General features: G+C 43.7%; 1 protein-coding gene across 3 annotated transcripts in view; it reads left to right on the top strand.

Moving 5' to 3' along the window:
- The window catches only part of LOC146195782 (2,4-dienoyl-CoA reductase [(3E)-enoyl-CoA-producing], mitochondrial-like), a 36,234-nt gene extending 11,294 nt beyond the window's left edge, over positions 1–24,940 (top strand). The window contains exons 2-9 of one of the 3 annotated variants that reach the window (XM_084597918.1): positions 2,232–2,419; positions 3,359–3,416; positions 6,485–6,719; positions 11,676–11,775; positions 13,460–13,532; positions 17,876–18,019; positions 18,499–18,623; positions 24,372–24,940. In XM_084597918.1, coding sequence (XP_084454044.1) covers positions 2,232–2,419; positions 3,359–3,416; positions 6,485–6,719; positions 11,676–11,775; positions 13,460–13,532; positions 17,876–18,019; positions 18,499–18,621 — 921 coding nt within the window. In that variant the 3' untranslated portion in view covers positions 18,622–18,623; positions 24,372–24,940. Of the gene's footprint in view, positions 1–2,231; positions 2,420–3,358; positions 3,417–6,484; positions 6,720–11,675; positions 11,776–13,459; positions 13,533–17,875; positions 18,020–18,498; positions 19,609–24,371 lie in introns of those variants that run through there. The other 2 variants (XM_084597919.1, XM_084597917.1) reach the window with 2 other exon arrangements.
- The last annotated feature ends 1,590 nt before the right edge of the window (positions 24,941–26,530 follow it).

Genomic DNA, 26,530 nt, shown 5'->3' on the forward strand with positions numbered 1-26,530 from the left:
AGTAGTTTTTGTCTGTGTTCAGAGGTAAGCATTCGTGATCTCTTACTTGTATATGTTTTCCGTCGACTAGCAGCGCAGCTCACCTACAGCTTTCGCTGACACATGACCTGCTCAGGTGTGCAACGTTGTCAAAATTGCAGGAAACTGTTTCTGAAACTACGGATTGCTTGCCATCACCGTATCTGGCTAGCGAATTGCGCAGCCATGCAGTCATTTTCATAGCAATATCTTAAGATAATATAGCATTACTATATATAATCATTTTACACCTAGGTATGTACGTGTGCACTGCAGGGCGAATGCCTCTCCCGTTGGCCTCTATAAATGGTCCTGTCCAGCGCCAGCTGCGAGCATGTCATCCCCGTAGGCTTCCTGATTTCATTAGTACAACCGAGCCTCTGTGACCCGCTGTTATATTTTAATTGGAATGTAGGCCAACAGAATTATCTGCCCGGCGCATTACTTGCCCTGCCCATGCAGGTTTTTAAAGTTACTTATATGTGATATTCTTCCTATTTGCGAATCCACTAAAATAAGTGTCACAAAAGCTTCAAAAATATTTAAGAAGTGTATGATAGTAAAGCTATTGGATGTTCTACAGTGAACAAGAGACAATCACAAATTTCAGAATCATGCATCAAGAAATTTGTGCACTGATATTAATGTACTATCTTTGTCAATAGTTTAGAGCCCAGGGGAACTGCTTCAGAGCCCTGCAGTGGCACTCCTTTAGCATTCATAGTAGCCTTTCCCATTGGAGAGGGTATGACAAAAAAAAAAAACCTTACCTTCAGGATTGAGATTTAAAACACTGGGAATGCATTTCAAACCAGACAGTGTGGCTCAGCAGCAAACACCTTGGGCTCTGTACATATTGTATGCACACTGAGACATTCCGCACCATGTATTGTCTTTTATCAGATTGTCCCACGTCAGTTATGTGGCTTCATGTTTTTGAACAGGATGGTCTGTTTCATTATTTCTCCCTTCCCAACTGCAAAAGTTATGTGACTGTCGCTAACTGTCTACATCATGGTGCTCAATTTTGTCGTAAATTCAGCTAGTGTTTCTGAATTTGTGTTCTCTACACCTACAGCATTGGTTGTTAGCTTAACCGTTGCAGGGCAGGCTGGTAACACCATGAATGTGCGACCTATGTGGCACCTTGGTGCTTGACTGCAGGACCAAAGTTCATGATAGAACTGAGCTCTACTATGATGTCTTACTCTACACCAGTTGCTTATCACACTCAATTCAGCTATTTAGACGTTTGAAAGATATGGTGTCAGCTGTAGGAAAATGACTAGAAAGGAGCCTACTGCCTGGCATCTTACTGTTAAGTGCCACTCAGTAAGATGCAGTTTTCCACATGAAGCTGCGAAAAGTTCAACTTAGGAAGATACGGATTAATAAAAAATGCTATTGTTCCACACAAGTATGCAGCAAGCTCTCTTATATTTTCTCTTTAGAGTAGGGATCAGTGTTTTATGGTTGGCAGGAGGATGCAAAACACACAGGCACGTCTGCTTCTGAACATCTTTCCACACATTTCGCCCTCCCTGTTTCTTTGGGTGAGGTAATGATAGGCATCCATCTTGCGATAACTTAAACTGAACCCACCACTTCCAGTGGACGCATATTACTTTAATATTAGCTGTCGTTTTGGCTGCACAGTACTGCATGCATGAAGCAAGGAAGTTCCATATGAAAAAATTTATAAACTGCTTTTAATCACTTTTTTGTTAAATAAAGGCATTTTTCTTTACTTCATACATATTGCTAAGGAAGGCAAGAAACATTTCCTGAAGCCTTCTAAGTTAAATAGCACGATATGCTGTTTGTTCATGGTATGCTCATTTAAAAGCCTAAATGGCATTGTAACAGCAGAATATAATAAGCCAGCACTTCTGTACTTCAGTAGCATTTTTTTTTTCTGGTGCTCCGATTCAACAGTGTGAATTGCATCTGGGTTGAATTAGAAATAGCCAGTGGTTTCATTTCATGATCTCGTGTTGTAGTGAGTTTCTGTCTTGACAGCTTTTTGCATGACACTACGTGAATGACCTGAATGCCAAGTGTTGCTCGTTGAGTAGGGCTAATTTAGGCCACACTACAATGGTAAAGTCTCGTTTCGCCTTGCAGCGATCTGTTTAAGCAGCTCTTTGGCAATGTGAATTTGAAACTTCTGCAATTGTTTTCAACAATGTCGCTCTCCCATCGTTTTCTTTCAGAACCGGCTGCTATGTGTTCGTCGGTACTGCACAGCCAAACGGCTGTTTCCTCCCGTCGTGACACCAATGCTTCCACCGGGCACCTTCAAAGACAAAGTTGCTGTTATCACTGGTGGTGGCACAGGAATTGGCAAGGGAATGGCCGAGATGTTTTCACAGCTTGGAGCAAATGTCGCCATCATGAGCAGGTGAGGCAAGAAAAAGAGCTTTTAACTGCACCAGACTTAGCACACCTGGTAGATATTTATTGCGGAGTATAAATTCGGTTCCAAAGTGCTGTGCAGATCAGTGTGTCAAGGGGAGAAGAAAGAAGACAACGGAAAGGCACTGCAATCAATTGTCTCCCTTCTTTCTGTCAAAGACAGTCACTTTCAGTCAGTTAAGAGAAGAAAGTTGCGATAATTGGCTGTGGTCTAAGATTGGTATAATTTTACAGCAGTAAATAAACAAGGCCAGGAAGACATGGGCAACACAGATGCATGAATGTTGTCCATGTCATTGAAGCCTGCTGGCAAATCCCTTCCAGTCATATATAAATAAATTTCCTTAGTGTCAGTTGGATAGAGAACTTTGCGAGTTAGTATTGTGTTGTGGTGAAGCAGTGCAGAAAGATAAGGCAATTGGAAGAAGATGTTGAGTGTGGACTGGTGTGAAAGCTGGTTTTTACTTAGATAACAACAGATTATGTACGAAAATTCATCTTTGAGGCATGAAAAAGAACTAAACTAGTGTAACTTACAAAAGTAACGAAGTAATGAAAAGGCGTCCAGGAAGCCTTCTGTATCATAGTCGGCATGCCACTTTGCTCTGTTCACAGTTTTTCCATGGTCCCACAAGGCGCACCTTAATAAGTTTTACTGTAGTGGTACATGTATCTTGGTGAACCCTAATGGTTGTGTCATTGATATTACTAGCCTGCAGTGTCACCCGTATACAACAGTGTAGCTTTATTTTCTGTTGGATGTTGACAATGACGGTCCCATGTAGGCAGTTCTTACTGCGACACTGTTCGGCTACCTGTCATCCGCACGGCGGGGATGGCGCAAGCTTTCAGGCCTTACTTTGCTGTTCACTGAAAATGGTACGCTTCAAGTCCTCAAGAACTCGTGTTTTGTTTCAACAAACAGGAAACAAGAAGTGCTGGATGAAGCTGCCAGAGAGATCTCTTCTAAAACTGGTGGAAAGGTAAGTGTTCTCACATGTGGCGAGTTTCTGTTACTATATATTGTGTATCACAGGTAGTGAAAACAATCTGTCCAGGAAATATTGTACAACTCTCTGAGGGTTAAATTTCAGCAGTGTTCTTTACCCGTTTTTGAGTGTGTGGACAGTCTTTTTAGCATGAAAAATGCAGGCTGTCTGATGTGACAGATCATGGGGTTCGGTTACTTGGCACAGTAGCAGAATGTTGAATCTTTCGTAAAGGCATGACACTGATTTAACATTGTTATAAGAATTGTTATTTGCCATGATTGGATTCGCTTATTTATTAAGCCAAGGTGCTGAAATGTTGCACGTGATGGTTCGCTTGTATTCTTTAGTATATAGCCCTACAGCTTTGTTTTAACTAATTTCCCTAAACATTCATTCTGGCTTATTTTTATTGTGTTCTCATTTTGGCCCAGTTTCTACTAGATTTTATTAATTCATTAGCTGGCTGGCTTGGGGGGAGAAACATATGTAAAACGGTTGTTTCCTAGAAAGGACATGTGGAAAGGACCTTTGTTATCAGTGTGCAGTAAAATATCAATACAGGCCAACTCCAGTTTGACCTCGTGCTTTCCTCCAAAGCATACGATACAAGTACTGTAGTGCAATGCGATTGCTTGTTGCTCTCTTTTTGTACAGTATGGTCCACTGTTAAAGGGAACTTGCGATTGCGTGGCCCAAACACTATGCAAAGCGGTGCCGCCGACAATTGGCGAGAATGGCGGCATCATGTGCATGCTTGGGAGGAGCAGTCGGCTGTGCTTACTGCGCATGCACCTTGTACGATCGTTTCTCAACTTTCCAAAGCTTTGTAAAGCGCGGCAGCCATGCGATCTCGTGTTCCCTTTAACAGTGGACCATACTGTACATGTATACAGCAGCCCACTCAGCTGACTGGGCTTGCTTTGCGGTGACAGAGCCCAAAGGCATCATTAACTAGAACAGACTTCAATTTCAGCCTGTGTGTATGACTCTGGTGCAAGTAAGGCAGGGCTGTGCAGTCAGTGGTCGGTGAAAATGTTTCAGCAGAAATGTGTATTTTTGCGCATGCTGTCAGCCATCCTGTGGTGTGTGCAAAATATGCTTGTTGAGCATTGGAGTGTTATTGGCGGAGTTGGCAATCATGTGCAATTGAGCGACCTAGAACACAACTGCTGTTTGATGGCATCTAGGGTGTTGTGGCTTGTATGTGTAGAAAGTGTAGGACAAATATTGACGTGACTTGGGAGTGAGGAAGATGCAGAGTCATATTCAGTTGCTGTGTACAACTGTTGTGCCGCCAGGTTTAGACTGCTTCAGAGAGACACAAAGGGACTAAGCTTGCCTTGCAGCCTGTCATGGCAGTTATATCCACACAGATGTCACTACTGGCACAGATAGGGTTCATCGTACGAATAGGACAACTGCGCTAGAAAAACTCACGGACAACGGGAAATGAAAGATGGGATGCACACAAACTTACATCTGAAGTTACTAGATGAAAGATGACACATATACAATGAATAAAAACCACGTGCTCAAGTCTATCAATTCGCCTCCATCATAGCCTCGCGTCCAAAAAGCGCACCTCGCAGTCATCAAGCATAATCAAAGGATCGCTAACACACACGCGTCTTTTTCTAACATATGCCTTGTATGCACCTGTCGTGTACGACAGTCCTTATTCCTGTACAAAATTTCTGCCTACGGATGGCACTTCTTTGCCTTCTTTTTCGCAGGCCCTACGATGTTTGGTGACATGGGAATATTGATTGGAAGACAGATTGTTAAAATGCTTCTTTTACCAAATGTGAATGCGCCTTCCCACTTGACTGACATAAGAAAACCCGCAGGAAAAAGGAAATTCATAGACTACACCACACAAGCTGGGAACATAATGTGACCTGTGGTTTACATGGCATATAAAAGAATTGTGGCTAGTTATCAACTTTTTTCTCTGGAAACGGGCACACAAATGAACCTACTAGCCAAGCTCATCACTCTACTACAGATAAGGCTGGGTCTTTCTACTTATTTATTTATTTATTTACTCAAATAACTAGGAGCCTTTTTTCACATAGGAGTATTGTGTAACATATAAATGAAATATCAAAATATATGAGCAGACATAACAAATAAAGAAGAATGTCACAAAATAGCAGGAGTTATTAAACACAGCAGTGCGACTGTTTGACGTGGTACTGGAGATGCAAGCGATAGAAGTGACTCGTTACTAGTCACTCTGGAATGACGCTAGTCATGCAAGTCACATAGCCCATGGTATGCCTGGATGGAGAGTGCGCTTAAAATCGCATCATGGCATTTCTTGAGATCACATGAATTTGAATTGCATGCATATATTTTGGAAACATTGAAGGCTTGTAGTGGAAGCAAGCCTCGGTATGAATTTACACCATCTTCCGCTGCGTATACATGGTTATGAAAGTTGACAGTGGTTACCACTCGGTCTACAGCGTAGCCTGTGCTAGTTTATCTTGCTCAAGCCTTCGCATATGGCCAAAATGTTTCTTTGCCCTCGTTTGTATCGCATCTGGCTTATAGTATAATGCGCACACAAATATAGACAAGTGCTCAGAAACTTTTATTTTGCTTTTTTTTTGTGTGTGTTTATGTATTAAGAGTATTTTAAGGCTGGAGTATCTTTTACAGAGTTGCACTAACTTTGCTTATTGTTCTGTTTGTGCCCTTCCTTTCGTATCGTGTAGCTAAGTGGTGTTAAGCTTGGCTAGCTTCCGTCTTTCCTTATCTTGTCTCTCTCTCTTCCCTTGAATTTCTTTATCATTTTCAGATTTCATTGCAAACGTATTTGAACTCTTCACTACAGTGCTTCTTTCTCTCTTCCTTTTTCATTTCCTCCTTCATCCTTCCACTCAAGTTGCGGTTGAGGTGTCTACCAAGGGGTAAGGCAGTCATTACACCCTTTCCTTTCCTCAATACCCAGACAGATTGCAGTCTCCAGGATTTTTCTTGTAATTGGGTTTCCTGTGAAGCCTAAAAAATTTAAAAAAAGAAGCCTAGTGGGGCCAATGCGACATTTTCTGCAGGTCCTGGCGGTTACAGCAGATGTCAGGGATCCTGCTGCTGTGGCTGCAGCAGTGGACAAGTGTGTTGGTGAGCTTGGCCTGCCTGACATCGTCGTGAACAACGCCGCGGGGAACTTTATCAGCCCCACCGAGGCCCTCTCCACCAATGCCTGGAAGACGATCGTCGACATTGTGCTCAATGGAACGGCCATCGTGACGCTGGACATTAGCAAGAGGCTGATCAAGGCCGAGAAAGGTGAAAGCTAACATGCTTACCGATGCCTAGCTTGCTTGCAGAAGATGCCAGCTTGCCCTTCTGGAGAGAGGCAAGATGTAGGATGTTGGTTATAAGATTCAAAAGTGTACTTTGGTTATGCAGGCTTGTGACTCCAACATTTAGCATTCGTCTTTTGCTTCCTCACTTTATTAGGTGAGCTTTAACAGTTATACAGCTTCTGGGGTAGACACATGTCACGTGTTGCACCTTCAGTTGCTTGTTCTGGTTTAAGGATTAGGTGCTCAGAAGCTATGGATAACCTCCTCTTAGTACTTTACATCTGAAGCATTTTGTAGGGGAGACAGTGTGAGTGTATGTACCTGTGCAAATATTTCTTTATCTCTACATCTGAAGCATTTTGTAGGGGAGGCAGTGTGAGTGTATGTACCTGTGCAAATATTTCTTTATCTCTACATCTGAAGCATTTTGTAGGGGAGGCAGTGTGAGTGTATGTACCCGTGCAAATATTTCTTTATCTCTACATCTGAAGCAAGCATTTTGTAGGGGAGGCAGTGTGAGTGTATGTACCTGTGCAAATATTTCTTTATCTCTACATCTGAAGCATTTTGTAGGGGAGGCAGTGTGAGTATATGTACCTGTGCAAATATTTCTTTATCTCTACATCTGAAGCATTTTGTAGGGGAGGCAGTGTGAGTGTATGTACCTGTGCAAATCTTTCTTTATTTTGCAATAGTGAACAGCTGTTGGTACTATTTGGCACAAGCCATCAATCAGCAGTCCGAGAACTGTGAATCAGTTGAAACTGTGAAGCGTGTCTTCATTAAATACTTAGCTTTTGAAGATGAAGCATTGCTGAAATTCCGTTGACAGTGGAAAGTATATGTAGCCGGTCCCTTCCACTATCATTTGCAGGACCATCATGTGTTCAACTTCTTGTTTTCCTGCTGTGTTCACGTCATTGGTATTTTTTTATGAACTCAAAAATCTCATAACATTGTGACTTGAAAGGTCTGCACCTTAATTACTCAACTGCAGTGTTCGTTATGCATTTTTTTTTAGTATACTTTCTTTGGCCTTTGCCAGTCACCCTGATTCGTCCAAACTTCATCTTTGCATGCTTGCGAAAATTTCAGCCTTTTCATTACAAAGGTTTCTCGTTTCTTTCTCTCTGTATTGTGGCTTTTTCTCTTTTAGACAGCTCACCTGTACGAAAGTGGTAGCAAACAAGGAAGATTGAGACTGAATCATGAGTGCAGTGTTCCAGATGGGAATGACACTCATTGGAGCCTCCTCACTCTGTTTTAGCGTGCTAACTTTATAGCCCCATTCAAAAAGTTTCCTAGTGTCTAGTTGCCTGTCTGAAGCTGGCCATGAAGCCATTGTCAGGAGCTGCCACTTTGGGCACCATTTTTGTGGTGGGAATCGAATCCACTAGGCCCCTTGGATTCCGATTCAGGCACACTACTGCTTTGCTCTGGAGGCACATTCATACGGCTCGGTTAAAAGGGGACTTTATATCCGTGCTGGGTGGTCTCTCCCATAGCGTGGTCGATTTCAGTTGTATTCTAATGACTATGTGTGATCTAAAACTGAAATTGAAGCGAGACCCAAACTGCTAGCACACACAATTTGCATTTGACCTAACTGCCCTTAATCAGCTATACTATTTATTAAAGTGATGGATGGTGTTAAAGGTCTATTTACTTAAAGAATCTAGCATCGGTGTCAACGTCGGCGTTGTAAGCATAAAGTCACAAGCATGGCACTGGCAGGTAGTAGCTGGCATGGCTGGGCACCGGTTTTTCCATAGTTTGTGCAACTTAACGTGACCACATGACGTCAGAAAGTTGGGACGAGCTGCAAACTCGCATTGCTCATTTGATCTGGGAATAGGTATAAGAATCAACCTTCCAAGGCTCTTGGATGGTTAGTCAGCCACTTCTTTTTGGCTTGGCTAAAAACAGGGCTTTATATGGGCTGGTAGCCTGCATTATGGCCTTATAGACCTTTTACAGCACGAGCGCATGGGTGCTGCCATATTTGATCATGTGATCCTTCCGCCATCGCCAGCTTTCTGGTTTGACGGCCTCCGGCGCGCTGGTACTCGGCTGCACAATGTGTACCCGCTATCGCTGTGTACCCGCTATCGCTGGGGACAACGAGCTTGCAGACAGCCAAAAAACTTCTTGTGAATGCTCATAGTATGTGTAGGCGCTAAAAAATATTTAATTTAACCACGCAGTTTGTTTATTGCGTCTGCATTGGCTAGAACGTTTCGACAAACTCGTCAGCCGTCGACTCGTTTTTTTTTTTTTTTTTTATCAATTACCTCTCTAGCGCTCTTTGTGGAAAAAATGATTTTCTGTAAAACTGAATAGATTACAAACTGATTATCCCCTCAAACGCATGTTCAGACCGTGCTGGCTAAGACGCATTATGAATGTTCACCATTTAATATTGTGCGCAATATTTACTGCTCAATATAGACGTGCGTGTAATCCCCGACAATTGATATGGTATAATTTACCTCATGTAAACATCCTGGCTTCAAAATACTATTATGCTGCTTGAAGACCGCATCAAGCACTCAGCGGCGTTCACCTGCGCTTGTGCAAAAGTGATTGGAAACTGCACCAGAATTCAGAACCCACAGTAGGCAGCCCAAACAAGCGGGGATATAAAAAATTTTATCATAGCAAATTTCATCATTGGCCCATGCATTAGTAAAACCTCGTTACAAGAGACACTCAAAGGACCCGAAAAACAAGTCTCTTGTAAGCAAGGTCTCTTGTAACCAAAAATTCTAAAATCACTGTGTTGATCAGTTTACTGCACATCAGTATATAAATGCATTCACATGCATTAACAGGAAATTGTTCAGGAAAGCTTAAACAAGTTATACTAGTATGCATTTTTGTGAGTGCAGAATGTATTCCTTCCCAAATTCTGGAGGTAAAGCACTTCACTTTGCAAGCCTTCCTGTTGCTCTAATACCGTTGAGGCGCTCTTACATGCTTGTCACCCTCAAATGCTTACAGGCTCGTCACCCTCAGATGATTCACAAAGAGAAAGACATCAGGATTCTAAGCTTTCATCTTGTGATCAAATTTTAACAGTGAGGAGTTAAAAAATGCTGGGTGGCATTTATGCATTTTGATTTGCTTCTTAGGTAACAGTAATGTGATGCCATTTTGACTTTCTAATCATGGGGAAGCACTCCTCAGTTCCTGACATACACAACAAAAAGGACACTGAAATGGAACAAAATTTAGCTAAGGGAATCTGAAGTGCATCATGTACGAGTTGGTACGTTCCAGATGCATTGCATGAGCACACCTTGACATGTGGAAAGTTGTACGTAGGCCAAACTGGCCGATGCATCAACGAGCGTTTGGGGGAACATGCATGAAATTTGTCGTGTGCGCACGTAATCAACTGCAACGGATGCGGGGCCAGGTTTAATGAGACGAAGATTCTTGGAAAGAGTAAGGATAAAGCGGCACATGTTAGTTCGGAGGCTTTCTACATTAAGGAGTTTGACAGCAGGTGTATCAGCATCCCCTCATTATCTCTTCTGACCTCCGAAATTAGGTTTTTATATTCTGTTATCCATTAACCGAGTTTGCGTTTTTTGCGTTCTTGATGGTCGTTTGATGATTTCCTCTATCTTTCTCCCCATCATTCTTTCCCTTTGGAAACTTCGCCTATATAAGATCACTCATGGGTTTCAATAAATTCTGTTGTGAGTAGCGCCTTTGTCTCGTCTTCTTTCCTGTGGTGTGTTAAGTTCGGCGCAGTTTTTCATAGTATGAGCACGCCTGGGTTGTGTCTCTTGTAAATTGTGAAGAATTTACTCCAGAGACCTGAAAAAGTCGTCCTTAATAACCGAGTGTCTCTTGTAACCGTGTCTCTTGTGTGCAATGTTGTTAACATGACAGACATAGGAAAACCAACCAAACCATTTTCAAATGTCTCTTATAACCGAGTGTCTCTTGTAACAGTGTCTCTTGTAACGAGATTTAACTTAGTTTTATAAAAGCAGCAGTCATTACATGTATTGCAGCAGTGCTTGTCTAATTAAACTTTGGTTTGGTTTGTGGGGCTTAACTCCCCAAAGCGGCTCAGGCTATGAGTGGAGGACTGCAGAAACTTCCACCCCCTGTGGTTCTTTAACCAGCACTGATATCGCACAGTACGCGGGCACCTGGGTTTTTGGCTCCATCGAAAAGCAGTCACCGAGGCCGGGATTCGATCCCGCATATCCTTGGGAACAGCTTTAATTAAAGTAAGCCGATTCACTGACATGCCCACACTGAGTTTCCTTTTCTGCACAATCAATTCTTATAAATGCACAGACGTTAATAGCCACATCAAGGTAGAGGCGCCCAATTCTTTATCTGGCGTGCGCGAGCGAAGACTTTTCCGTGCGTCAGCGCCGTATGACGGGGCAAGGCTGCAAACAGTTTTGAGGCTAAGTGCACGCCGACAAATCGCGCTCAACTGGGCCTGTCGTCGGCTAGGTTCTTCCTTCTTAAGGACGTCACCCCACATTATCACACCTCAGACAAATAGGCAGCGTGAATAGGCGAATGGTTTTGCTCAGGTTTTATCTTTCGAAGATCAGCTTTGCAGCAGCCAAGTTGTCAGTAAAATATGAAGATACTCCGAACACGCTCCATCATGCAAAAAGACGAAGAATGCGTATTGTTGATTTGTTACTTCCTGGCGTAAAGGCTCTTTTCATATCCAGAAAGAAAAGGTAGTTATCAGCACGCTGAGTGCTTTATGCTTCAACACGGCGGTGAAGCACATATGATATGATCTTCAAAATGCTGGTTGTTTAGGGTTGTTTGTAATATTTTGCTGTTCCACTGGTTTTTAATAGTGGCTGTATTACTCTTGCAGCTATGGTTACTTTTCATTAGCACCTGAGTCATACTGATCCAGTTACTCTAGTATTAAACTTTGTTTCAGGGGCCAACTTCTTGGCCATATCTGCCACCTACACCAAGCACGGCTCCGGTTATGTTGCCCCAAGTGCAGCAGCCAAGAGCGGCGTTGAAGCCCTAATGATGTACGCTGAGTCTGCATTGATTTTGTAGTTGCCGTCCACCTACTTGTTTAAATTTCCAGGACTCGGTCAGTGAGAGGTACTGTAATAGATGGTTCTGATATTAATTTCGACATTCTGGGGTTTCTTAAACATGTGCTGTTATCATACGGTGCACAGACGCCTTGCATGTTGCCCCTATCGAAATTTGGTTGAACTTTGTTAGGTTCGAACATAAGTCTCTCAGCTCAGTAGACAAGTGCCTTAACCTTGACCACTGTCATGCAAACATTCATACAGAGTTGAAATTCTCATCCAATACTACCCATTGCAATAGCCTAGCAGCTTATTTATTCTGTAATTATAATTATTGGTTAGAAAGGAACTGAAAACCATGGTCTTTAGCTCAATAATATTCTTTGAGGGAGGACACAGCACAAGAAACTGCAATATGAATTCAGAAGTCTCTCTTTGGATTAATATTTTTTTATTCCTGGACAGGTATAGAACCTCTCGGCTAAATTTTATTTGTGGAAGTGCAATACAAACACAGCAATTCTCGTTTATTGATATTTCGCAGCAACACTTGCATGCTCTTTTGTGTCCTGTGAAATGGCCAGAGGGGGGGGGGGGGGGAAGGGGGGGGTGTTGTTGAGCACTGGAGCTTGGGCAGTAGAGTGGGGTAGTTTTCAATCTTCGAGTCCGTTTTTCTCAATGTCTGCTTTTTTAGTAAACTGTCAGCTTAGGAAGACTGCCCTTCCGCCATTAGTTGGTAGTTACTTAGTACTGTACTGGGCTTTCAGAAGCGAAACTTTGTGACGAACACGACTTTACACTCAGTCTTTCTAGTATTTTTTTTTCTTAATAAAAAGTTTTATAGAGTGGCTGTAGTGAAGTAACCAATGTCACTTTCTGTATGCCATAATTCTTTTCAAATATAACAGAAATTAGCAAAATAATTGCACATTTATGTGCTCTGGACATTCATAAGCCTATGAACACACAAAAATTTGGAAAATTGTTTCTTTTCTGGGTGATAGTTTTCCTAAGCAAGCATAGTTATCCTTGTCACATAGATTACATAGTACGCTTTGTAATTATTGTATAGTAACGAAATATCATAGAAGTATTTTCTGCAGAACTATAAACTAGCCCTGCGACTTTTAGTGAAATCGAGGCAATGGTCCAAAACTTCACTATTTTGGGTAGCAACAGAAAAGGACCAAGAACTTCTACTCGTGTAAGCGCCTTTACTGTGTGTGGTGAGCATGCTAATATCTAAAAGATGTCTTTGGTGCTCATTGACAAGAACTGCTACATCACTTTTCGGTCACTGAGAATGTCATCTAGGTTGGTTGAGTCTGAAAGGTGACTTGATGTCATGGGTTACGTGCTCTTGAACCATCACCTGCTGTCATGAGGTCCGTGTAGGCATTCTGGGTATGGAGTTATTGTGTAAAGAGTGCAGAATAACGGTTTCCATTATTTCTTCCCAGGGAATCGTGAGAAAAGGCAGGGAAATTTCTTTCACTTTGTGGGCTGCTCTAGATATTACTAGTTTTTCTATTGTTGTTTTATAGTACATAATAGTGTGCATATGTTTAATAAGTGTACTGCTTTCTTTTGTCTGTGCATCATAGCTAAAAATGCCGTTTTGTTGTTTCTCTTCTATTAAGTGGATTGCATTCTTTTTTTTTAATTATTTCAGGTCACTAGCAGCAGAGTGGGCCAAGTACGGCATGCGTTTCAACTGCATTGAGCCTGGGCCTGTTTACACTAAGGTATACATGTTAATGCATGTTTCATTTCACGTCTGATAACTTGACCAAAGCATGCACAAAAACATTAACTTGAATAATACAGCATTCTAATCTTCGGATGTTTTCGAAATTATTAGGAAATATAATTTTGTGTACTCTAAATATCTCGGAGCGGTTTTCTGTCCTTGGAAGTGGATGCTCTAGAGGTGGTCTTGAAATGAATTGGATTTTTCTCAACTTCTGTCGAACTCTGAAAATTTGGTTCACAGTATGCAGTCGAACCCATTTATAACAGTATTGAAGTGCCATGGAAATATCATTGTTATAACCGGGTTAAGCCGAAAAAAATAACAAAGAAAACATTATAAACTACACATTTAATGAGGACAATGTAGCTTACACTTGTTATTTCGTAGCGGGAAGAAATCCGTAAGTGTAGTTTGTTTCCCGGCAATCTGGCCTAAATCTTTCTGCAGGGCATCCAACTGTGAACATTGTGCAGGGGAAGGTTCTGAGCAAAAACAAAGTTCCGCAGGGAGTAGATCATTTTCAAAGCCTGCTGCTGATATGCGACCGGCACAGGTTCTGGTTCATTGTCGTCGTCGCTACTGTCACCGTCCTCCACGCCATTGACTGCTGTGACAGTAGCCTCGTCTGTCAGCTCTTCACCTTTCGCGACTGTATCGTCAACATGTAAAAATTCCTCAAGTCCCGACGCGTTGCCATCACTACCGCTCACTGTGGACCAAAGTTCGGTCATCGTTGTATCAGCAGGAACTTCGTGAATGAACTGTCGTCAGGAGCAAGGCCTTCAAGTCAGGTACCCGTCGGCATTCTCGGACAGAAATGTCAAGGTTCAGCATGAGCCTGTCAAAACACGTCGGTGATACAGTGCCTTGAAACAAGTGATCACACTTGCTTCCATAGGCTCCAAGCCTGCAGTGGTGTTTGGTGGGAGGAAAAAAAACTTCCGCATGCGAGAGCTTCTGAGCTGTTTGGTGCACAGTGCAATTGTCGAGCACCAATGCCTTCTTCCTGCCTTCGCGCTGCATCCGCTGGTCAAACTCGACCAGCTACTGGTAGAAAAGTTTTCTCGTCATCCATGCTTTCCCGTTACAACGGTAGCGAACCGGAAACCTCGCGGCATCACGAAAACAGTGAGGATTCTTGAATCTTTCTGTGACAAAGGTGCGGCACACTGCTGTCCATTTTGGCACACAAGAAAACGGTCACGCGCAATTTGCTTTGCTTGTCGTCCTTACAGGCATCACCCTTGGCAGCATGCATCTTTGGCGGTAGCATCTGGAAAAACAGCCCAGTCTCATCACGAGTACAAGTCCCGGTCTGCGTATGCTTCTTGGATGCAGGGCAGTATTTTCAGAAGTCACTTCTGCCTAGCATCGACATTGAGTGATCCTGCCTCACCCATGACTGCCTTGTAGACGATTCCATGTCTTTCCTTGAACGGTTGAATACAACCCCCACCAGGCTGGAAATCAATGTTGTGTAGAAGGTATGTGAAGTGCTTCGCCTTCTCCGCTAAAAGCAGGCCACTAATCGGCAGGTTCGCTGAACGGGTGTTCAAGAACCATTGGTAGAGTATCTGTTCTACGTCTTTGTAGGCCCGGTGTTGAATCCTTTTCCGGCCGTCGTCCATCGCATGGGCCAGTCATCGTGTATCAAATCAATCAAATCGAAAATCAATTTCGACTCTGTATCTTGTATCAGTATCGGAAATACAATTTTTCAGGGTATCGAGTATCAGCATCGAAGATACTTTTTTGGGGTATCTTGCCCAGCCCTGGCATGGGCAGCACTGGCATTGCTTTCGTTCTCAATCTTAAGCGCGTTGCGGGTGATTGTCGATACTGTCGATCGCGTCAGGCCGTGCTTGCGCACCAAGTCGCACACTTTTACGCCGTCCTTGTGCTCAAGCGCAATGTTCCGCTTAACTTCTAGCGGTATTGCCATTCGCTTCCGCTTCTGCACTGGTTGTGTCGCGCTTCCTGAAGGAGGATCCTCCATTGCTGTACACGGAAAATCCAGGGCCAGCAAGATCATGTCAACGATAATTGCACACTAGGAGAACCGTACTAGAAGGACACGTACACGAACGCTGCTGCATACCTGCCACAAAACGTGTAACTGCGAAACGATGGTCTGGTCAAAGCAAATAGGGCAGGATAGTGCAGCACTGTCTCATAATGGACGGCTCCACCATGCAGAGGCAGAGAAGCCGCGAGTTCCTTACACCTCGGGTGGTCTCGAGTGGAAGCGCTCAAAGCTCTCCTTCAGAACGGCCGTGCCTAGCAGCACCTTACGCCTTCTCTCCTTCTCCGCATGAGGAAGCGCTCCGTCCTCCCTCACGTCTCCACGGCATGGAAGCTTCCCCGCCGTGCCCAATCAACACATTAAATCGATGCGCTCTGTCCCCATTTCTTTTTTTTTTTCTTTTTTTTAAATTTTTTGTCGCTGCATTGGCGTTGTCGGCGTCTCCGCGTACTGACGCACTTTTGTGGTCGCTGCATTTCCGCATTTTTGTTTACTTTCAGTGACCATATTTGATCGTTATAACTGATAATATAACTTCATTGTAATAAGTGGATTATTTTACCATAGAACACATGGCAAACCCAACGGGGCAGCGGCTGCCCATTGTTATATTCGGTATATTGTGAAAGCCGGTATTGTTATAGGTGGATTTGACAGTATGGCGATTGCTACTGAAAGCTTTTGTCCAATTGGGCCAATCACACGTGGCAACACTAACCATTCATTGTTTTGAGCACTTGAAAACCATGCATTTGCAAGCTTAACGTGTGACATCACAAAACAATTTTTACTATTGAAATGAACTAACAGCATTGTTTTGGACACGTTCAAGTTGAGTACATGCACTATAAATAAGGAGATTTTAGGCATTATTGTGTCTCTAGGGCGTGGGCGTTTGACACTCTGCTTGGGGCATCGTTGTTTTAGGAGGGATGTTTTTTTTATTTCGACAGAGTTAAATATATTTCTTAGTTAAGTAACCTTTCTGGAGGTTTATGCTGCCAGCGTTTATACCCTGCATGCACGTGAAGAACAGCAGTTTGGCACAGCTGAAACCTTCTGAAACCTCTCCGGCATACACAAAGATGTTTTTCCTGTGTTGTGATGTTGACCTCCAGGTTTCTGCAATTTATCAGTTGGCCCAATAGTCTGCGTGATATGTTGTTGATTACTTGAATCGGTAATGGGGAAGTCAGGAACTGTCAAACTGGACAGAGTGAATTTATATATATTGCGCGATAGCATATACAGCTCATTCGATAAAAAAAAAACCATTGCTGTCGTCGTGACCGTTACCCAAAATAGAGAAAAACGTGTCAGGAAAAATACACCTGCAATTTGGTATAAAAATTGTGACACAATCGTTCATTATGCAGCATTCAGAGTAGTATCATATTATTTCGCTTTCTATTTATCATCTTTCTGCTTGTCAATTAAGTTGGGCGGTTAGTTTCCAATAGGGATTTGAGTCGACAATATATGTAATTGTCCTGTGCAAATCTAAGTTTGCGCAGTATGCGATGGCATTAAATGCAAACGTCTTGCACTTCGATGCTTTGACTTTTCAATTGGTGACAGCAAAACATAACTGCCACATAATAGACGATTACTCTCTAAATGACTTATTATTTGCGAGCTGAGCATTTTGCTAATATGGTTAAAGTTGCGCGACGTTAACATGGTATTGTGGGCACTCATTTTTCTGAAAAAAGAAATTTGCAGGCTCTTTAGGGCCTCCCTCTCCTGTTAAGTCCTTTCAAGCAGGGCTACGCTGGGTACATACAACAAGAAGTGGAGCAAGAACAAAGAGCTGTCAATATAAACTGAGAGTTGAGAGCATGGGTATTAATAAAGCCCATTCACGTTGCACGGCTCACTAAAGTCCATCATGAATGCAGAGGGCACACAAAGACATTTACATGGAATGGATAGATGAGCTGGGGTAAATATTGTGGAAAAAAACTGAAGTTGAGTTGATTCTTATTGTTCACATTTTCTGAAGACCAAAGAGAAGCTTGACTCAAAAATATCTTTGGCTTGCAGCATTTATTTGTATGAAATGCACTTCGAAGACGTAAACAGCATGCTTTGTGACAGTTTATTTTTGCCAAATCATAGGTTGACATTTCAGCCAAATTATTTACCAAAAAACTGTGTTTCATGGCGGTTTGTGATTTGTGAAAAGTGTGACAATTAGTTCCTCGCGAGAGTTAAGCCATTTGCAGCAATTTCTCTGCATGTGCTGCTGCAAGTGTGCTGTTTTCGTGCACTTTTGTTTACCACCTGTTGAATGGTTGAACTATCTGTCGTAGGGCGCCTTCAGCAGGCTGGACCCGGACGGCCGTTTCTCTGAGCAAGCCGTGAAGGGCGCCATTGAGAGGCAAGGGGAAGTAGGCGAAGTTGCCAACCTGGCAGCATACTTGGTCAGTGACTACTCAAGCTGGCTCACTGGAGAGGTAAGCAAGTGGCTGTTCTACTCCCTAGGAGGTAAGAGGGAAAAAAAGCATTGAAGGAGATTAGTGCTGAGAGTGTCGGGTAGCTGCATGATCTCCGAGACTAAGCTCGAAGGACTCAATACGTCTACTTTTGTAAGATTATTGCGACAAATGTCTAATCATCCCAAATTGTTTTTGGTCAAATAATGGTTACAGAAGTGAAAGAATGCTTTCCTGAGGTTGCACCTTAAGCAGCCAACCAAGTCAGTCAAAAGGGCATTTTATTTTTTCTCAGTACAGAAGGAACAAAAACAAGATTGGGGAGAAGCTTAATTAGTCCTAGGAAAGTAAAGAAAATGAGACCAAAAGTTGAGAAAAGAGGGCTGGGATTTGAATACATTATTCTATTACCCCTGTGATTGTTGGTTTGATGAAGTTTCGAGAAAACGACATGGATGACTGCGTGGCAGTTCTTGTTTACTGACCTTTCTTTGCTGCAGGTTATTCGCATGGATGGAGGTCACCTGAACTACCATGCCAGTGTTTTCAACAGGCTGTCTGAAGTCCCCAAGGACCAATGGAAGGTCCTGGAGGCCGCCATCAGGAGTACCAAGGGGTCTTGATGGTTTGTGCACCTGTAGCAGTGTAGGGGAACATACGATTCTCATGTGCAATGCCACTGGTGAATTCCTTCCCCCCCCCCCAGCCATATATATTTAGCACATAGAAGACAACAGATGACTCTGGGCTTGGAGCCAGGAGGAGGTGCTGACGGTCAAAGGTGGATTTATGAGCTAAATTTTGGGGCCAAAGAGTAGGGGATGGTCTCACATGCACTGTTAGGTTTCTAAGTATTTATTTGCAGAATTTAAAAAGGAGCTAAGTATAGCTACTTTAATGGGAAAATTTCACACATAAGTGGGCACTCACCCCTCTTGAAATTTGCCGGTAATAATGGTCAGGCTTTTTCACATTTCTGACAAGTGACCTAAAATGTTTTTAGTGCTTCGGGTGCAAGCTCAGCCATCAAAGTGTGTGTGGAAGCCAGGAGCCATATGCAGTAATACTTTGGTTAAGGCTAGTTGCCAGTGATAGTTGGCAAGGTATATAACTTTGGAACCAAGCTGTTATGTTATGAGTATGGTATTTTTGCTGAAGCAGCCAGTTTTTGCAGGCTAAAGAAGATCGGGGAATCTTTCTTACTTATGCAGTATATATGTGCAATAATGTTTCCTCGCAAAAATTTTGTGGTGGTGGTTCTCAGGTGACTTGCAGGCATTGTGATCTTACGAAAATGCATCAACACAGAATATTTTGAAAGATAAAAAAAAAAAAGAGTTTGTTTCTGGTAGAAACAATAAATAAAAAATATTTTCACAGTTATTTACTTCCTTTCGTTTTCACATTCTTGTGCATAAGTATTTTGGGCAGAGAGCTGGCCAAGGTAGTATAACTGCCTCAAACTTTTAATTGATGTCATCTGTGGACAAAATATTGTTGGGCTGTGTCCCAAATAAATCAGAAGGAGAGTAAGAATCCAGGAAGCTTTATTTAGTCTAGTTTTCTCTCAAAATGACACCTGTGCAAGGATAATAAGTATGTAACTATTTGCCTGCAATACATTAAATTGCATTTCTTTAGGACGTGCAGTTTTTTGTGTCATGAATTAAAAAAAAAAACTGGGAGTGATTATTGATGAGAATAAGATAAAAGGCCATTCTGTTCCTTGCCTAAAAAAGCTAATTTGCCAGGCCGTTTAGCAGTGATACATCTAGTTTAGGTTGAAAAGGAAACAGTGTTGGGTAAGTCAGGACATATCTTGACTTGTAACTACAGTAAAAGCTCGTTAATTCAAACTTCTAGGGACCGTAAGATATGTCCGAATTAACCGAATGTCCGAATTATCAAGAGAACAAAAAAAAAAGACATGCACGATTTTATCTCAACATACCTTTATTACTTAAAGTAATCACGGATGCTTGTCTGCTTTCCCGCGGAAACCCGCGCAGATACTATTTTCCTCAGTCCTTCCAGGTGCTCAGCAGCGCGCATGCCATCTGCAGTGCCCCAACAAAATTCCTCTAACACAATGAGGGTCTCTGCTGCTTCCTTCACAGTGCGAGGGGGCCGAGGCTGCTCCTCTTGTTTAGAGGAGGAAGAGCCCCTCTTCCTCCTCCAAATCTTCGCCGTGCAGTACGTTCCGGACAATTTCTTCCTCAGTTAGAGAGCCGGCTGTATCAACGCTGTCATCAATGCTGATGTAATCTATGAGTGTCACCGCATCCGGCAGCACACCTCCGAAATCCGGGCAGTCATCTGCATTGTCGTCTGGCGACACTTCTGCCACTGTGTCATTGCAGGGCTCAGGCAAAACGAAGCCACTGTGTCGAAAACAGTTAGCGGTGACGTGCGCAGGCGTGTTCTTCCAAACGTAGGCAAGAATGTTGACCGCGCTCAGAAAATCCACGTCGTACTGCTTACCGACTTCATTGCACAGTAGCATGCGTTCCAGCACACGCCTGCTTTAGTCTTCACATACTGAATTATACCTTGGTCCTTCGGTTGGAGGGCCGATGTAGTGTTGGGCGGCAAAAAAACAACTTCTATGTTGTTCAGTCCGGTGGCACTGTTATGTGCACTACAGTTGTCAAGGACAAATAACACCTTGCGGTTCTTCGCAGAAAACTGTCGGTCTAACTTTTGTATCCAGCCGCAAAAAATTTCCGATGTCATCCAGGCCTTCTTTTTAGCCCGGTACTCCACCGGAAGAGCAGGCACGTTCCCAAAGCACCGTGGCTTTTGTGCCTTTCCAATGACGACAAGCGGCAAGTGCTCTGTCCCTGTCATGTTTGCGGCTAAAAGAACGGTGACTCGTTCTTTACTCCTTTTTCCTCCGATGCAGGGATCTCCTTTCATTGTCACAGTATTGTCAGGCAGTGCCTTAAAGAAAAGTGCTGTTTCATCAGCATTAAAAATGTCATTTGGATCATATGCTGCGATATGTTCCAGCAGCTGAGCGTTCTTCCAGTTATTGGCAACATCTTCGTTGACGGCACCTCTTTCGCTGCACACAGTCTTGAAAACGAGACCATGTCTGTCTCTAAAGTGCGCACGCCACCCTTCTGACGCTTTGAATCCATCGATATGCATCATCAGTGCAAACCTCTCGGCCTGCGCCATGATGAGGGGTCCACTCAATGGGAGGTTTGCATCACGCGAGTTGACTACCCACCGAAGCAAGGCTTCTTCCAACTCCGGATGAGCTGCTGTTCGCAGACGCTTTCTTGACGCTTGGAACTTCTCGCTTTCGAACGCCTGAAGAATCTGTTCATTTTTTACATATGTGCTTAAAGTACTCCTTTTCACGTCATATTTTTTCATTGCTTCTTGTCGGGAGAGCCCGTTCTTAAGGGCCCGCAAAATTTCCACTTTGGTAGCCAAGTCCTTGGCCTCGTAGCTCTTTGGCCGTTTCGCCGGTGTTGCCATCGGGGGCGAGTGCGGTGATACCAGCGCATAACAGAGAAGCAATGAGCCTCACTAAAGCGAGCAGTCTTCAATACAACAGCGTAGCGCACAGACAGCAGCAAAACGACAAAATGGCACCGCCAGTAATGTCGACTCGTGAAAAAACAAGAAAAAGCGCCCATCCAGCCACAAGTCGAGCCAAATTGATTAATTGATGTCCATGGCGATGCTGCTTTTGGGTATCGCTATTGTGCCGCGTTCGTCTTATTTTCGTTTTCTATCCTCGGTAGCTGCCCAAAGTTGTCAGAATTATCCGTTGTGCGGTCAAATTCGTCCGAATTAACGAGAGTTTCGTCCCATAGACTCCTATACATAACTCTGGGGACCAGGCGCGAAGGTCGAATTATTCGATTTTCCAAATTAACGGGAGTCGAATTAACGAGCTTTTCTGTATTAGCAGTAGCTCCAAAACGTGGCTCTCAACATGTGGTTTATAATCCCCTGACAGTTTGCTGACGCAGCAATAGATCAACTGTTGCAAAGGTTTCTCAGACTATACGTTCGTTTATTTGAGAAATTTGCAGGAAGATCCAGCAAGTGCAACGACAAATTGTAAAGAAAAAAGAAATATATAACTGCACTTAAAAGCCACTTTCAGGACTGTTTTCACTGGCCGCATCATAGTTGTCATCACCACTTTCATCTAAATGCACAGTCAATGTCATTGCCATTGCCACCATCATCATTATCACTAAGTGCAGCTCATATAACACTGCTACTGTCATCATTATCATCACTAACTGCATCATCGTTATCACTATACAATCATCCTCGCGCTAGACAAGAATTATGATCTGTTTCTCACAAGCCTGGTGTGGCATAGTGGTTTTCGTGCTCCACTAGGGACTGAAGGGATTGCAGTTTGATTCCAGGTGGAGGCAGATTTCTTTTTCTTTAAGTGTCAGTTCATGTGGAAATGACATTTCCTGCTGACGCTCACTGTCTACGCTGCCCATGAGCCACGAAAGGCTGTCACCTTAAAATTGCGGACTTCACCCTATCCTGCAAATGACAGCAGCAGCTGTGCAATCCTGAGATGCTATTTCTTTATGGGACTTTTCATACTGTATTTGTGCCTCTACCACACCTCATTGGTTTGTCGTATTGCTCTCTCCTCCAATGCTTGCCGTTGGAAGGCATGCAAACCTGGTGGCGCATGGGCACACCTGGTGAGAGCTGAGCTGACAACCGCTGTTGTGGTAGCTGCACTCTAGCTGTGGGGCTTGTCTGCGTCGAGTGCAATGTGGCAGTTGCATAGAGGAACAGGGACCGCGAGCCCATATATCCCACCTTTACTACACTTGGCAACAGTGTCTTTTGGCAATGAAGGGTACGGAGAGTATTCCTGTAATAACACTCCAAATGGCTAGCCGCAGTGGCCCCTGTCTAGCACCAGCGTGCCAGCCCTAACAGTCAGAAGTGTGACCCCCAACCTGCGGTGTGATAAGTCACCACCACAGCGTGTTTGGGCCAGATGGGACAAGCACAATTTGCGTACTCCAAGCAGGCTTTATTCTGGCTGAGTAATTGTATATGGTAAAACACAGCACTGAGAAAACAACCACTGTAGCTAGCAAACATTCATACATAGCAAGCGCTAGGTGACATTGTTGCAGAACCCTAAGGACACCACCGTCGCGTCCGACCCCAAGTGATATCATGGCTGCTTCCATCGCATGATGGTGCGGTGTGATGTCATTAAGTGACTAATCACAAAGCTCCCCCCTATCATGGCTCTCGCAAACAATAATTGAAAGGTCACATGCAAGGTCTAAAGTTCAAAGTCATCTCGCTCATGAGGGTGAAAGGAAACCACCATAAAGGGGGGAAGTGCACGAGAAAAGGGGAGAGGAACATTCTACTCACCTCACCTGGCTTTGCGCTGATGGGCCAAAGCAGTAAGTGCGTGCGATGACTAGGTGACTGAAATGAGGTCTGCAGAAAGTCTGAACTGTGCGTGTGCGCATCCATCCTCCAAAGCAAAGCTGGGAGGAAATCGCGGGAAGTGCTCTTCTCCGGGTTATAGAGAGGAGCCTCCCCAGCTAAGCCAGGAAGAGAGAAAGTCACAGAGGCATCGCTGCGGGAGACTAAGAGGCAGTAGAGGTGGCCGTTCTACCCTCCTCTCACCATCCTAACGGCTCGCACGCAACCTCGCATGATAATTACGTGCAGCCACTATAATGGGACAGAGGATTCATGTGTATCCTCACAAGGGAAAGCCACAGAAGCGGCGATAAAGAGTAATTAGCTGCATTTTTAATTAATGGCTTCACAAACAAGACAGCTGTCTGAAATGTTTGTCACCAAGATGAAGCTTTATCTACCGATGTTTCAAGAAATCTACCATTTGACCAGGTGTTAGTGCCTATTTCTCGCCTGACTCACATCCTGCTGAAAAAAGTGAATTTTCTTTCCCAGAGGTCTTCTTGGGATGCTGAAGGAGTGCCACTGTCACATCGAAGCTTTTTTTTATTGTGCTTGTTTTTAAGGCAAGATAAAAGCCATATTTTACTTTATGTAAAGACACCTAGGTGAAATCTTTTCACCCAGCTGTTTTTCAAGGCTTTTAGCAACTTCTGCATTGACACTCTGACCCTTTTTTTAACTTTGGGGAAATTAACTTTGGGGAACGAAAAAAAATTAAGATTAGTATTTCTTTTTTGTATCTGTTTACTTTATCTTTCTATTTCATTTTTGAAAAATTTGGCTAATTTGGCTGGGTCACCTAGCATATATTACAGCACTTGTGAGCGCCTTGAGATGTTAACATTACTATTCGAAATGCCCAACATGAGTCTTCCTGGTACATCACACCATATCCCTGAACAAGGGACACTGCTTTTTTCAGGTTTGTTGTCCAAACAAGGGATCACCGCCTTTTCAGGTTTGTCTCCCTGTTATCTACCACTCTACAAGTTCTGCAATCACAGATGCAAGAAATTTTTTCAGACGCACCAAGTAGGGTCTCTGCCGATTGACTGTAAAATTGGGTAACGAAAGGCGCTTATTTAGTTATGTATTATTAGAACCTCAAATGCATGTGGTGAGGGGAATTTGATACTAGGCATGCAACTTGCATGACATATTTATATCATTATTCTAGTATTTGGAGCTACCTGACACAAACATATCTTTAGTTTGTGGATTTATGCCCCATGACAGTGTGAGCAATCGCTGCTTAGAGAAAGGCAGACAGTGTCAGTAACAATTTGCTTTCGCAGAACAGTTTCAGTTGTGTGCATTTTGCCATTCGGTTTTAAAGCCTGCGCACCTACATATGCATTCACGCACTGTGATGTGCGGCAGCATTTAAGGGTGCTTTGATCTTGCCAACTAAATTAGTAGGTTTTCTAAAGTGCTTTATAGGTGTTGCCTTTTAAAACTGAAATAAAAAATTCCATTGTAGCTAGCCCCATCCTAAGTCTCCTTTTATTATGTTATCCCTGACTGAACATTTCTTCCTTCTGTTAGCAATATGAGACACCACCATGAAAAGAAAAAAAGATGTGAGGCATATGATGCCTTTGACCGCTGCTGCCCTCTGAAGCCGATGCACAAGGAGATTCTGGTGCAAACGACTAACTTATTCCCTTCCCTTAGGGCGCGGTACAGGTGCCCACTGATACAGGTGTGACAGATACTGGGCCTTTTTCTATCCTGTGAACCAATTGTTATAGCCTTCAGCCTCATGGAAGTTTTCACCTTGAACAACCTTGAAGATCGAAGACACTGCCCTTCCTTTCTTATAAACCAGTGTAGAATGTACAAGAAAAAATATGAAAAATGACTGACCTGGTTTGGTGTAGGTGTCCACAATTCCGCGGGACATCCACTCAAAGTTATAATGCTCCTCCCTTTCTCTAACACATTATTTAAATAAAAAGTAATAAAAACTTTGGCTGTGGCTTAGCTCTCAGCTATGTCGGGCTATAGATATCCAGAGATGTGTTAGACTGCCCCTCGTCGTCGATCGATGCACCTTCAGAGGCAAGGCGAACCCGTCGAGCTGCATCTTTTCGCCATCGCTTATTGTGACTGCGCGTTCTCGGTCTCTTCAGCTCAATGCCTTCGCCTGGTTTCGTTCCGACGGCTAAGCCTGGCTTGTTCCAGGCTCTGACTCGCTCTCCATTTCTCGTCACAGCGGTGCGACTGTAGGAAGAAGGAAAAGAAAATTTGGAGGACGCTTAAGCTTCGCCTTCAAGAGTGGAACGCGATAGCGTTATTACATCGCAGGGGACGCTTTCCCAGCAGAAGCGCTACGGCGCAGCGATCACGTCAGACGTCCGGCATCAGACGCTGCACCTAGCAATCGCGCTGTGAGCGGAAAGAGGAGCCGCGTCGCCTAAAGACCACTGTTCGAGTGACGCTCGCTGGATGTTCGAAGGGGAGAGAGTTAAATAAATAGAAAACTTATTGAACGCAAGGGTACTGGGGCATCCTCGCACCGGTACCCGCGCGGCCCGAAGGGGAGAAGCGGGTGAGCGAAGATAGTGATCTAAAGAAAGGAAAGACGCTTGATTCTACAACCCGTGAGGGTGCACGGCGAAACGTTGATGATAGTGTTAGCTAGTCCTTTTGTAACGGGTGTCAGGGGCGAGTGGCGCGCCACGTGTCGGGGCAGCGCCGCACATTGCGAGGAGGAGTTCTGTGTTTGCCGCAAGATGGCTCTGCATGTGCGCAGAGCGCAGAAGAAATGTAGCGGAAACGCTTCGCTACTCGTGTAACTGCGACTTCTGTAACATGCTCATAAGTATAACGTTCTACGGCACGTTTCTAAGGCAACACCGCATTCACTAGAAGCCCTTTTGTACCGCTTTCGAGCATCGAACTCGTGGCTGAGTGGTAGCGTCTCAGTCTCACACTCCGGAGACCCTGGTTCGATTCCCACCCAGCCCACCTTGGAAGTTCCTTTTTATTTATGAGGTGCATGCCGGGATTTATCGCTCACGGCCAATGCCGCCGACGACACCGGCTTTTCTGCGTCACGAGCTCCTTAACGCTACCGCG

Source organism: Amblyomma maculatum, chromosome 3 (genome assembly GCF_055883805.1).
Source record: "Amblyomma maculatum isolate TAMU_Amacu chromosome 3, ASM5588380v1, whole genome shotgun sequence".
NCBI classification, from domain to species: Eukaryota; Metazoa; Arthropoda; class Arachnida; order Ixodida; family Ixodidae; genus Amblyomma; species Amblyomma maculatum.